The sequence below is a fragment of the Chelonia mydas genome, chromosome 14 (assembly GCF_015237465.2).
Source record: "Chelonia mydas isolate rCheMyd1 chromosome 14, rCheMyd1.pri.v2, whole genome shotgun sequence".
Lineage (NCBI taxonomy): Eukaryota > Metazoa > Chordata > Testudines > Cheloniidae > Chelonia > Chelonia mydas.
The window spans coordinates 37,727,825-37,741,721 of record NC_051254.2 but is presented as its reverse complement, the minus strand read 5'-3'; the positions used below and the strand labels follow the sequence as shown (position 1 = coordinate 37,741,721).

Below are 13,897 nucleotides of genomic sequence, written 5' to 3'. Positions count from 1 at the left end.
ATGGGGTGTTTTAAAGCTTCCCTGGGTTTCAGCAGGACGCAGTATTTTGGCCTCCTTGGTATGTTTCCTGGGCAGTATGTCTCACTCTCTTACCCATTCATGGAAATGAAGCCCCTCAGCCCACCTGCCTTAGGCTACCGTCCACCAGTGACCCCCAGGCTACCCCAGTAGCTGAAACACACCTTCTCCCAGCATCCCATCCGAGGGGTGAGCCTGCTGGGTTACAGGCTAACTCTTTTAGGGGCATGTGGTAAGTGTAGCACATAACAGACTGACTTTTCACAGGACTCAAACACAGCGTTGCCCTTTAACAGCACAAGCATCACACAGACCTACACAAAACCAAACTCTACCCACATGTTTCCTCCCTACTCCAGAGCACTCTTTGGGCTGGGGTCAGAGTTCACCCAGCATCCTTCTGTTGCCGGGCATCCCTTGTGTGCTGAAACCTGGAGGCTTCTTCCCCAGCTCTTCTACTCTGACCTTGGCCAGTCCTTACCCGTTCTTCTCTCCTGCCCAGTGCTTCCTGTTCTGTGTGGCTCTCTGGGAGTATTCTCCTGACCTCCCCTGCTTCTGTGGTTTTTAAAAGCTAGCATCACACCTTGGATTTCTGCTCCGTAACATTCCATTCCTCCGACACCAGCCGCCTGCAGAGGGCAGGTGGAAAACAGGTTTCCCTTAGGATACAATTGCTAGGTAGCATAACAGTTGTGTGGTCAAAGCACGGCCATTTAGGTTAAGCGCTGCCTATTGTCCTCTGTCTGGTGTGTATCAGATGAAGGTGCTGCCAGAAACAGTGGAATTCACAGAGACATTCAAAAATACATTAACAACCACCCACAACAGCAACCAGCATTCATAAGGTGTAAAGGCAGATTTCCCAAAATATCACACTTCCCCGCTACCTTAATGGTGAAGCATGGAGGGAACATGTCTAATGCTTAACTGCTTTTGAGGGGATATGAGGTTTTATCACTAACAAGGATTAGGATGTTCAGGGCAATACAAGCACAAGCCTGTAGAAATGAGACTCAAACCCTCACACTCGTGGCGTCTAGTGCAGTGGACTGCAGGGCACTTGATAGGGGTCTCTCCTTTCACAGGTGTCTGTGTCATGGTACCTGCCTTTGACATGCAACAGAAGGCGCTTGAATGAGGAACATTCCACAAACCCCAAGAATTTGGGAGCTCTGCAGGGCACACGGCTCTGAGCTTCCATCTTTTTTCGGGCTGATACATCACATTCAAAGGCAGCTAGAATGGAATGAACTATAGATTTCTTCCCCACAGCAGCAATTCCAGCAGTGGCCTCAGGCATGTTAATGGGAGGGGAACTGCTGCAGGAGACCATCTCTTTCAGATAAGGGACAAACTGGGACAAAGTTGAAGCTCTTTCACTCCCAGTGGTATCAGGGGTGTGATTTTTATCTGTCTGCTCCTGGTTTAAATCACTAGGGCCTGGCATCTGGCTGCCAAGGAGCAGCAGGGCTCAGAGAAACATATTTGCAGCAACGGAGCCAGTTCTCACTTCCCAGCTGCACCCATGTGTCCAATCACAGCATGATTAAATAACAGTAACATTGGCCCAGAATGTCTGCAAGGAGCCAGACGTCTGCCAGAGCTAGAGAACTGTGTCAGAGCAGAGCTAGTCACTAAACCCAGAGCAGGCCCCAGAGAGAGCCAATGTCTTCAGGAGTCTGGTGCCAAATGGGGAAGAAGCAGCCGCTTGAATTCCTCAGGCTCCTCAAGCTTTGACCTTTCTTATTTTTCTCGGGTGGAGTTTCCAGCTCAGCAACTTCCCCAGACATCGTTTGCTTTTCTCTTCCGGGCAGGGTTTTCTAGCTCTCCCCAGCACCTCCTGCCACTGCTAGGCAAGAGAAACTGAAAAGAGAAAGAATGAAGGAGGAGCTAGAAGAAACTAGCTGGAGAGGTATAATATTTTAATGATGGGTTCAGATGTTAATGATAAAAGTGTATGTCATAAATATAAAGGGAAGGGTAACCACCTTTCTGTATACTCTGCTATAAAATCCCTCCTGGCCAGAGGCAAAACCCTTTAACCTGGAAAAAGTTAAGAAGCTAAGATAACCTCGCTGGCACCTGACCAAAATGACCAGTGAGGAGACAAGATACTTTCAAATCTGGACGGGGGTCCCTGGTCACAGTTGGAGCGGATACCAGAAGGGACACCCTCAGACCACACCCTACTACCGGGGGCAGCCCAAGACCCCAACTACACACCAAGGAACACTTCAGACACCTTATCGTCACGCCACGCCATTCTCCAGCAACCCACCTTGCTCCAGTGACCCATCAGCTGGACAATGTTTTAAATGTAACAAGCCGGGGCATGTAAAGGCCAACTGCCCCAAGATCCCCAACAGATTACAGTTCATTGCACTGGAATCACACCAGAGAGCTATGGAGGCAGCGAAAGAGGCAGAAAAAACAAACAAACATAGAGAATCCCTCTAGGCAAAACCTTAAGTTACAAAAAGACACAAAAACAGGAATATACATTCCATCCAGCACTGCTTATTTTACCAGCCATTAGAAAAAAGGAAATCTAACACATTTCTAGCTAGATTACTTCCTAACTAACAGTTGTAAGGCTGCATTCCTGATCTGTTCCCGGCTAAAGCATCACACAGACAGACAAACCCTTTGTTTCCCCCCGCTCCAGATTTGAAAGTATCTTGTCTCCTCATTGGTCATTTTGGTCAGGTGCCAGCGAGGTTATCTTAGCTTCTCAACCCTTTACAGGTGAAAGGGTTTTGCCTCTGGCCAGGAGGGATTTTATAGCACAGTATACAGAAAAGTGGATACCCTTCCCTTTATATTTATAAAAAGAAAAGGAGTACTTGTGGCACCTTAGCGACTAACCAATTTATTTGAGCATGAGCTTTCGTGAGCTACAGCTCACTTCATCGGATGCATACTGTGGAAAATGCAGAAGACATTATATACACAGAGACCATGAAACAACACCTCCCCCCTCCCCACTCTCCTGCTGGTAATTACCAGCAGGAGAGTGGGGAGGGGGGAGGTGTTGTTTCATGGTCTCTGTGTATATAATGTCTTCTGCATTTTCCACAGTATGCATCCGATGAAGTGAGCTGTAGCTCACGAAAGCTCATGCTCAAATAAATTGGTTAGTCGCTAAGGTGCCACAAGTACTCCTTTTCTTTTTGCGAATACAGACTAACATGGCTGTTACTCTGAAACCTTTATATTTATGACAGTGTAGCTAAAATATAATCATATTCACTTCTCCAGAGTCAGAGACAGCCCTGTGTGCAGTGGCACATTAGGGGTTTGTGGGGTCCTGGGCCAGAGCAAGTGGGGGCCTCTCCCCACCCCTTTTGCCTGCAGTCTCCCTCCCCTCTCCCCCATGCTCCCCCACAGGAGCACCAGGCAGATGAGCGGGTCAGGGCATGGGAGCGCTTCCAGTGGTCCCACAGTTGGCTGTGGCCCCTGGCATAGGATCCATTGGTCCAGTGACTAATGCACCACAGTCTGTGTGTAGGGCTGCCAACTTTCCCGGACCCGACACCATTTTGCATCAATGGCATCCGGTCCGTTCAGTCTGGGAGAGCTGGCAAACCTACCTGTGTGTAACTGTCAATACTCTTTATTTAGAGGTATTATGTCTGTGATGTGGTTTAGTAAATATTAGTGTGAGGGGTTGGATCCCACTTCTGGGCTGCCACCTCAGGTACTGGGATTCCACTGAGCCAGGCCCGCCAGCCTTCCCCAGCACACACATAGGTAGGGCCACACCCAGCTGTAGAATCACACAGAGACTGCCATCAGCTCTGTGGGGGGAGCCTCTGCTCAGGGAGTTGCCCAGCACTCAAGTGCACAAAACCCTTCTGGAGCATGAACCCAAAGTTATATTGTCTTGCGCTGTATAGGCAGCTACACAGCGTAAGCTCATGAAATTTGCCCCCTCCCTTAATGTGTGGGGAGAGATGCACAGCTCCTTTTCCCCCCTTATGAATTCATATGCAAATGTAACACTATCAGACTGGGTGTGAATAGAGACTGGGAGTGGCTAGCTCACTACAAGAAGTAATTTTCCCTTTTGATATTCACACCTTCTCATCAACTATTAGGAGTAGGCCACATTCACTCTGATTGACTTGACCTTGTTAGCACTGGTCCTCCACATAGTAACGTAACACACCCATCTTTGCATGTATATATATACCTGGCTGTGACGTTATTGACTTGAACTGGGACCATATAGAACATTGTTGCAACCAAGGTCCTGTAGTGGCACCAAAACTTGTATAAAGGGGGTCAAATAAGGTGTCTAAGATGAGGTTATGGTTTACTCTTTATGATTATGCTATCTGTTTGCATGTATCATTTTTGTATTTAAAGATATAAGTATTGGCTCTGTACTGACTGTATTTCAAACTTATGCTATGCTTCTGGGTGACACCCCAGTCAAGTTGGTGTCAGCTCTGCCTAGCCTGCTTGATGGCTCATTAAGGACCATGAGCTATACAACTGACCCACTGAGAGAAGGCAGACACGCCTTGGGACTCAGCAACACATGCAGGGACCTGCCTGTGGACAGAACTCTGAGGTGTTTCCAGGCCAGGTGATGGACAGCTTGTCTTTGGAACAAAGAAAGACAGACCACATGGCAAGAGAATATAAAAAGCGGCTGCAGCTCCTCCATCTTGTCTTCAATCCTGCTTCTGAGCTCTGGAGGGACTTTGCTACACTGAAGCTTTGAACCAAGGACTGAAAGACCCATCCCAGCTGTGGATGTTCTCCAGAGACTTGATTTGAACCTGCAGTTTATTCTATCACTGCTGCAAGCCTGAACCAACACTTTGCCATTACTGTATGTAATTGACTCCATTTAACCAATTCTAGCTCTCGTCTATATCCTTTTCCTTTTTATGAATAAACTTTTAGATTCTAAAGGATTGGCAACTGCGTGATTTGTGGGTAAGATCTGATCTGTATATTGACCGGGGTCTGGGGCTTGGTCCTTTGGGATCAAGAGAACCTTTTTTCTTTTACTGGGGTATTGGTTTTCATAACCATTTGTCCCCATAACGAGTGGCACTGGTGGTGATACTGGGAAACTGGAGTGTCTAAGGGAATTGCTTGTGTGACTTGTGGTTAGCCAGTGGGGTAAAACCAAAGTCTTCTCTGTTTGGCTGGTTTGATTTGTCTTGGTGTGCACAGAAACCCCAGCCTTGGGCTGTAACTGACCTGCTTTAAGCAATTTGTCCTGAATTGGCACTCTCAGTTGGGTCTCACCAGAACTAGCATCGTCACACTGCCAAACTAAAGTTTCCACTTCATGCATCTGATAAAATGGGTTCCAGCCTACCAAAGCTTATGCCCAAATACATGTGTTAGTCTTTAAGGTGCCACAGGACTCCTCGTTGTTTAGATCAAAGCTGATTACTTAGCAAATAAACAAACAAACAACTCCCACAATCTAAGCTTTATATACTAAAGAGGTTGGTTAAAAACAGCAGATTGTCATCTTAAGTGATGATGCAAACAGGTTGGCAGATTCACAAGGCACAAGCTGCATTAGCTTCACAGCTTGGGTTTCCCAGGTGTTTCATTCACAGGCTAGAAATCCTTCTAACCTGCATCCAGCCCTTCTCCCCAGTTCAGTCCTTGTTTCTCAGGTGTTTCCAAGTGTTTCTTTGGGCGCAGAGACCGAGAAGAATCATTGATGGTGTCACTCCTTCCCCTATATAGCTTTAGTATATGGCAGGAATCCTTTGTCTCCTAGTCTGACCTACACCCATCCCAGGGGGAAAGTATCAGGTTAAGATGGTGGCCAGTGCCAGGTAACAGGATCACCTGACCTTGCAGTGTCAAAGGAGCCTCCCAGGAAACTTCTCAGGAAGCAGGGAGATTAGTATCTTCACAGCTCTACTGTCCTTCCGAAAGGCCCATCCAGGTTGAGTGCATACTGTCTAGTGGGCGTTCCCCAGGTGCAAACAACGTTGTAATTGCTACATAGTCAATATCTCTAACTTTAGATACAGAATTGATACATGCGTACAAACAGGATAATCATATTCAGTATCCATAGTCCGTACCTTTCCAACGACATCTTACATGACCCATGTTGCATAAAACATATTTTAGTTACACCATAATCATATAATAATAACATTTCTATGAAGAATGCGGGTTACAGTGTCACTATTAGTATTTCCAACCTATCACTTATTCCAGGATAGAATGTTGCTTGGTATCCAGTCAGAACTCAGGATTCCTTAATGCTATTCTCTTCTCTAACTTCTCTTTTCGGCCTCAGACTGAGTCTTGTCCATACGGAGAGTCAGGGCTTCAATCTTCTGATGTTACAGTCATAAAGAATGAAGTTCACCCTCTATTCCAGTTTCGCATTGCATAGGTATTGTTCATATTATTTCTAACTGTCCACAGGGGAATATTGATTCTGGTGACATAATGTAACAGGTGATGATTATTTGTGGCATTTACTACAGTTCACCCAAAAGCAAGAGCCAGTCTCTTCAGAATCACTCCTGTATTCAGGTCATTTGGAGCCCCAGAAACTTTGACTCTTCCGGCCCGGCCAGTTCTCCCTCAGCAGCCACGTGGCTGTTTCTTTCAGAGGAGATTCTCAGACTCCGCCCGGGGTTGCACTTGCCGCCATTTCCGAGTCCCTCTGTTACTTTCGCTTTCAAACTCCGTAAATGCTGCCAGAGGACGGTACGTTTATCTGTGTGGAACAACAACAGGATTCTTTAAAAACAATAAAATAAAAAACCAACCCTGCTAGAAATGGCTATGATCAAACGGCAGCTATTTGATACCCAGAAGTAGCCGGGCATCTTGATAAAATGAAATAATTTATAGTTTGAGGGGACTATCTCGACAAAGCCTGAGGCTTTCAGAAGGACAGACCGCTCCCTAAGCACCATGAAACGTCTTAGAAGGATCAATCAGGTAGGTGAACTTTGGATACTTAACTTTATAATATTCAGGACTTTTTCTTGGACAGATTGTTAATAACACAAAGACTTGATAATCCCATGAGAATTTGTTTTGCTCTTTATGGAAACAGTACCTCATATGTACATTCAAAATGACATATTCTCAAACTCCATTTCAGATCAGTTTCCTAGCACTGCCGGATTTTTACAGTACATTCACTAGGTCATTCGTTTCCTCTGTTATTGTGTTTCACTCAAGAACCCTGGGCCGAATCCAGTTTTTAGTGAGGTTAAAGGGAGATTTGTAACAAAGTAACTTCCTGTATTTAGAATACAGGAAGAAACATGGGGCTGCAAACTCAGTGGCAATCAGTAAAGTTTCCTCGCCTGCTTGTTGTCAGTAGTTTTCGAGCTGACTGTGGGGCTGAGTCCTTTTGCTTCTGATACTTTAAAGAAAAAAACGTCCAGTTTTGTCCAGAATCAATGGAAACAAATTACTTTATTCATTTTAAGAAAAGGAGTACTTGTGGCACCTTAGAGACTAACCAATTTATTTGAGCATAAGCTTTCATGAGCTACAGCTCACTTCATCGGATGCATACTGTGGAAAGTGTAGGAGATCTTTTTATACACACAAAGCATGAAAAAATACCTCCCCCCACCCCACTCTCCTGCTGGTAATAGCTTATCTAAAGTGATCACTCTCCTTACAATGTGTATGATAATCAAGGTGGGCCATTTCCAGCACAAATCCAGGGTTTAACAAGAACGTCTGACGGGGGGAGTAGGAAAAAACAAGGGGAAATAGGTTACCTTGCATAATGACTTAGCCACTCCCAGTCTCTATTCAAGCCTAAGTTAATTGTATCCAATTTGCAAATGAATTCCAATTCAACAGTCTCTCGTTGGAGTCTGGTTTTGAAGTTTTTTTGTTGTAATATCGCAACTTTCATGTCTGTAATCGCGTGACCAGAGAGATTGAAGTGTTCTCCAACTGGTTTATGAATGTTATAATTCTTGACATCTGATTTGTGTCCATTTATTCTTTTTGTAAGCAGTGTCAGGATGAGCTCCACCCTGACATCTGGTGGTGAGGTGTGGCAAGTTGTGGAAAAGAACTTCAGGGGCTGATCTCATTTGCACAGGCACACCCACCCCGCCTAGAATGAGGCCATAGCTGCCCAAATGGTCAATTTGGCTGCTGTAGGATCCCCAGTGTCTCTGTTATTGGGGCAGGAAGAATAAATTGTTATTACCCTGATTATGGGAACTGTGCTTGGAACTGTACTTGGCCTTTTGTTATGATGGAGGGACTCACCATAAACTAAGTAGCACTCGCTAGGCAAGGGTCATGGGTTCCAAAACTCTGTGAATTGGGAGAGGCTGGGGACAAGTATTAATACTTAGTGGCATGGGTCCCTGGGTGAGGGCCTTACATGCTTTAGATCACTTTAGATAAGCTACTGCTACCAGGAGAGTGGGGTGGGGGAAGGTATTTTTTCATGCGTTGTGTGTATAAAAAGATCTTCTACACTTTCCACAGTATGCATCCGATGAAGTGAGCTGTAGCTCACGAAAGCTTATGCTCAAATAAATTGGTTAGTCTCTAAGGTGCCACAAGTACTCCTTTTCTTTTTGCGAATACAGACTAACACTCTATTACTCTGAAATTTATTCATTTTGAGATCAGTGGGAATTAAGCATGTGCCCAAAGTGAAGCACCCTTTGAAATGTAGGGCTGAATAGGAACGGACTTAATGACTGAATCTGGGCCAGAATCTTTAATGCAATTAGACAATGAGGGGATGTCACCACTTGTAGCTTGGTATTGGTCTTCTGTATGCATGTCAAGGGATCCACAACAACCAACTGAGTGATCAGTTTGTACACATTGCATTGTTATCCTGTGATAACTTAATGTTGCCTCCTATCTTTGTGGCCACAGAGCTGTAGAAGGGTGGTTAGCAGGGGTGATTTTATGGTCCTGGGCTTTAGGGAAGATTTGATGGCATAATGGCAAGAAAGGCCCATGTTACAAACTGTGAGACAGGTTATTCCCTGTGTGAAAAGCCATCAGCGGGGAAAATTCATGAGGGTATCTCTGGGCACGATTAAAAAAAGGGGAATTATTTTTCATCAAAATAATAATAATAATAATAATAATAATAGTAAAAATTTTCATTCCTTTTAGTTTGAACTTGTCATTTGTAATCTACTTGAAATAACATTCATTTTGAAATATTTTTTTAAATCAATCACAAGAAAACTTTTGTGATTATTTCTGCATTGTTTTGAATGCCATTTATTTGAATGCCATTTATTGTTTAATGAAATATATTGAAATATAGGCAAGTGGTGTCAATTCTCTCATAATTTTATCATGAGTCTTGAAATATTTGATATTTTCCTTAAAACCCCAGCTGTTCTTGTCCTGTGATTATGAGAGAATTTCAGTTTTAATTTTTAAAGAAAGTTTCTAGCCCTTGTGATTGCAGAAAAAAGCTTGAGAATATGACCTGAGTGTGACCTAAAATCTCAGATACCAAAAGGCAACTTTAAAAAAAACAACAACACATGTATTTGTCCGTGTGGAACAATAGAGATTCATGAGTGAGGGGATCGCCTCCATGAGCAGAGATCTGGATTTTGTTACATGTTTTGTACAGAGCTTCGCTCAATGGTGTCCGGATCAGTGACTGATGCCTACATGCTATGGCAATAAAAACAAACTCTCATAACGTGTTCTGTTCCTATATATTCCCCACCTGCTATGTTTTATTTACAGCATATTCAACTTTGCCTATTACATTGGCTTATTATTTCCCACGATGGGAACAGAAAAATCTGTGTCTGAGAGAGAGGGGTTATGAGATTGTTGTGAAGAAAAAAAAAAGCTGTCATTCTAATCACCAGAAGGAAATATCCTGACACCTACTATTTTAGGGTCAGATTATTAAAAGCTCTCAATATTGGTCTAACCTTGCTGCCCCTGTTAGTCATTTCAAGTTTTCCCGTTGACTTCAGTGGGGCACAATTCGGCCAGTACTCAGTGATTTTCAAAATCCTGCCCTTAATTCACATTCAGGGGAGTTCCTTCTCTCTATCTCTCTTTTTTTTTCATTTTTTTTTCGGGTCATGGGACATTAATATCATTTTACACTGATCTGCTCTTTTTTGCGCAGACTATGGGATGACTGCTGTCACTTCATAATATGCAAATGAGTTCACATAACAATGCATTTATCCCTATTTTTATTTAATGTGTCCTTTGCTATCTTCTATTCCTCAAACTCTAATATCCAGCTTGTCCTAATCACTGCAGGCTACTCATTAAGTTATACTGTTGTTGTGTTCTTTTTACTCTTCCTGTTGTCTAGATGATGTTTCAATGAAGATGAAGGTTCTCTGGTTCTGCCACAGCTCTGGATTCATCTCCTCTCTGCCTGGTTTTATTATTTATTTTATAACTGTTTATGTTCAGAAGTTGGAACCAGGTAGGAATCCTCACGGCCTCTGCTGCTTCTTATAGGTTTTTGTTTAGGCCCCAGGCCTGCAGTGCCTTACAAATGGGCTTAACGTTATGCACTGCGAGCAGTCCCATTGAAGTCAAGGGAAGTAATCCCAGTGTGTAAATGTAAGCACAGAGCAGGAGCGGGCCCTTACTTGTTGTGTTTCTGTTGTTGCTGGACTATTTGATCTGACCTTGGGGTAATTTGCAGTCTGTTTGTTCATCCATGTCTTTTGTAAAGATTGCCAAGAAGGCCCGGCTCATTGGATGGATGCTCTTTTACTGCAGAGTAATACAAACCTAAACCATTAAAATGATTAGGTTTTATATTTATAAATAAGAGCCCATCGCTCTCTCTTTAGTTGCATATACAAAGGTGAAGGGACCAAGAGCAGGTTGGTTGGTTGGTTTTGTTTGGTTTGTTTTAAAAACACCTTCCTGCCTCCCTAAGCCTTCAGAACTAAAAGCTCCCCAACACACCTTATCTCAATTACGTCCTCTTCCATCCATTCCCTTCCCGACAGAGAATGGACTGTAGATGTACCAGACCAATGGGGTGTTACAGCGCTGAAGATCCTTCACTGAAAGCTTCCCACCACCATTCTTCTCCCACTAAAACCAGTGAGACTGTAAGACTGAGCATCCCAGCTGCTCTCTGCCACCCTTGTATCACATGAGGAGAGAGGTGGTCGCCTGGTCCTAAACCATTCAGTGCTTCATGTGCCAAAAACCAAACACCTTGAATTGCACCAGAAATATACTGGGAGCCAGAGCAGATCCCAGCGCTAGGGTCACAGAATCCTGTTTGAAGAGCACAGATAAGGAAACAGGAAGTGACAGCCTGCAGGAACTGCCAACTAGTCCTCAGGTGATAACGGGATTCCCACACTGGAAACCTGAGCACCGAAAGCTGGCAAGGCCCTGAGGTGCTGATCCAAATCCCACTGAAATCACTGTGATTCTTTCCATTGACGTCAGCAGGATTGGGATCAGGTTCCCAGCCACTTAAAATATCCTCCACTTTCCCTAGTTTACCAGGCCTAATCCTACTCTCCAGGCAAAGCACGCTACTGCCAGGGGCAGCAGAACTGAGGGGGCAGATGTAAAATATTTTTTCTCTTTGAATGGCTTTTCTTTTGTGTCCTGGTCAGGGCCGGATTTAGGGACAGGGGACTGCCTGGGGTGCCGGGCTTGGGGGGTGCCAGGCTCAGGGTGCTGTTTTTGTTGGTAGCGATAAAAGGGAAAATAGAATGTTTGAAGTAAAATGCCCCTAAATGTGGCCCTGTTAACGTTCTAAGTCTGTCACCTGCTGTCACACTGGTTAATACTTGTCCACCCAGAGTTGGTGCGCAGTTCAATTTCTTGATGTTAGTACATTTCCGTTATTCTTAAAACTAAAAAGTTTCAGTAAGATTTACAGATCCTAGCATGAAAATGTATCATCTTATGTGACAGAGATAAATTGTGCATCAAAGTCATGAGATGAGCTACAAATTAGATTAGAAAAATAAGGTATTCAAAGGTTTAACAAATGGAGGGGGCGGGGTGCCAAAGATGCTCCTCGCCTGAGACGTCATTTGGTGTAGGGCCAGCCCTGGTACCTTTAACAACACAGCGTACGATGATTAGACCTGATCATGCTGTCACTGCCATTGTCAGTGATTACGATTTGGTACCCTGCTCCCCAGGATGAGCACTGAGAATATGTCAGCATTTATTTATATTTATATATTATATATATATATATATATGAATAACAATTACACAAATACATTTTTTTCTTGAAAAATCCAAATGTAAATTCATAACCCAGAGTGTTCATTCACAGAACACTTCTCCCTGGTGTCCTAGTGATCAGCATTTGGTGCCGTCATTGCCATAGTCTGGATTCACTTCCCCGTCAGGGAAGGCTAGCGCTTGGCCCTAGGAAAATTCAATGGCCTATGTTATGCAGGTCCGACCAGGTGATCACAATGGTTCCTTCTGGCCTTTGAATCTATGAAACAGCTCCATGGAATATAAAATACATAAAACAGGACCTGTCTTGTGTGTACCACTGATTAAATGTACATGATCTTCTCTCTGAGTTAATTTTCTTTATCTCCGGGTACATTCCACAGCACAGTTTAAAGTGGTTGGACCGGACCACCCTGTCACTGCCATTGTGGGTGAAGAGATTGTGTTACCCTGTCACCTGTCCCCCAGGATGAGCGCTGAGAACATGGAGGTGACATGGTTCCGGTCCCAGCTCTTCCCATTTGTTCATTGCTATAGTGATGGAAAGGATCAGTACAGGCAGCAGATGCCAGAATATCAGGGAAGGACAGAGCTTTGGAAAGATGGTCTGACTAATGGGAGTGTTGCCTTGAGAATTTTCAGTATCAGACTCTCTGATGAAGGACAGTACAGGTGTTTTGTTCTAGACGGTATCTTTTATGAAGAAGCACGACTGGAACTAAAGGTGGCAGGTCAGTATCTAGTGTCTGTATTTCTCTCTGGGATGGCTCTGAGTGATTTGAAGGGCTTGTCAACCCTGGGGTTTATTTTGCACTTACTGCAACACTTTTTAATGAAAATGGGCTGTGTTCACATGATGCAATTCTTCCAAAAGAACTGCCCAGTTAGTGCAAATTGGATAATCCATGTTAAAAGCCATGCAAATCCCCTGTGCATGGCCAGGCTTTATGACCTCTGCCATCAGCACCTTCTTTATAGCAGTGCATGCCTCCACGACAACAGCCCTGGCGGCTGAGCTACCAACACCAAGTTGGTGAGTTACTGACTGGTAGCAATCGGGGAGGGTGAAGTGCCAGATGGCGACGTGCTCCTCCGCACGGAGGGGAGCTCTCACGTTGGTGTGAGCGCTGCCCAGATCTCTAGGAAAGTACCCCTTGTCATCTGGCCATTCTGCCTCCATTGCTGGTCATCCCAGGACCACATCATGAGCCTTTCTTACTAGTCGGTGCTGGCTTCCTGAGCTCACAACACAGCGCTCAGTCAAGCAAAGCTGCTCCAAGAAATATTTTTTTTTCTACAATTACCTGCTAAGTTACTTCCTCCTTCTCCTCCTCCTCTACTGAAATTGCTGCAGTAGCTTGGTGGCAGACTCCCAAAGCCACCGGGTTATGTGATCACAAATACATGTGCAACAGCCTCTGGGTGTTAATGAGTGCCTGGACCATGGTACACAGCATGTTCCTGCCATGCTGGCTGACAGCAGTTTGAAAATTGTACTGACTCACAAAAACCAGAAGAATCACATGATGTGTGAAGAGAATTCATGAGAATTTGCTACTGTGACCCCAAATCACAGAATTCTGGTGGCTTCTGGTAGGTATCCCACAGTGCACCAGGACAGAAATCCCAGAATGCATAAAGCCCAGCAGCAGGGCAAAGTGCCATAGGATACCTACCCAGAATGCTGAGTGTCTATTTCAAA

The 13,897-nt window shown here is 44.4% G+C and overlaps 1 protein-coding gene across 1 annotated transcript in view; it reads left to right on the top strand.

Annotated features, from left to right (window-relative positions):
* The first annotated feature begins 6,571 nt into the window (after positions 1-6,571).
* Positions 6,572-13,897, top strand: part of LOC102936186 (butyrophilin-like protein 2) — a 1,677,894-nt gene continuing 1,670,568 nt past the window's right edge. The window contains 3 exon segments of the mRNA XM_043528084.1: positions 6,572-6,963; positions 10,328-10,444; positions 12,579-12,926. Coding sequence (XP_043384019.1) covers positions 10,339-10,444; positions 12,579-12,926 — 454 coding nt within the window. The 5' untranslated portion in view covers positions 6,572-6,963; positions 10,328-10,338.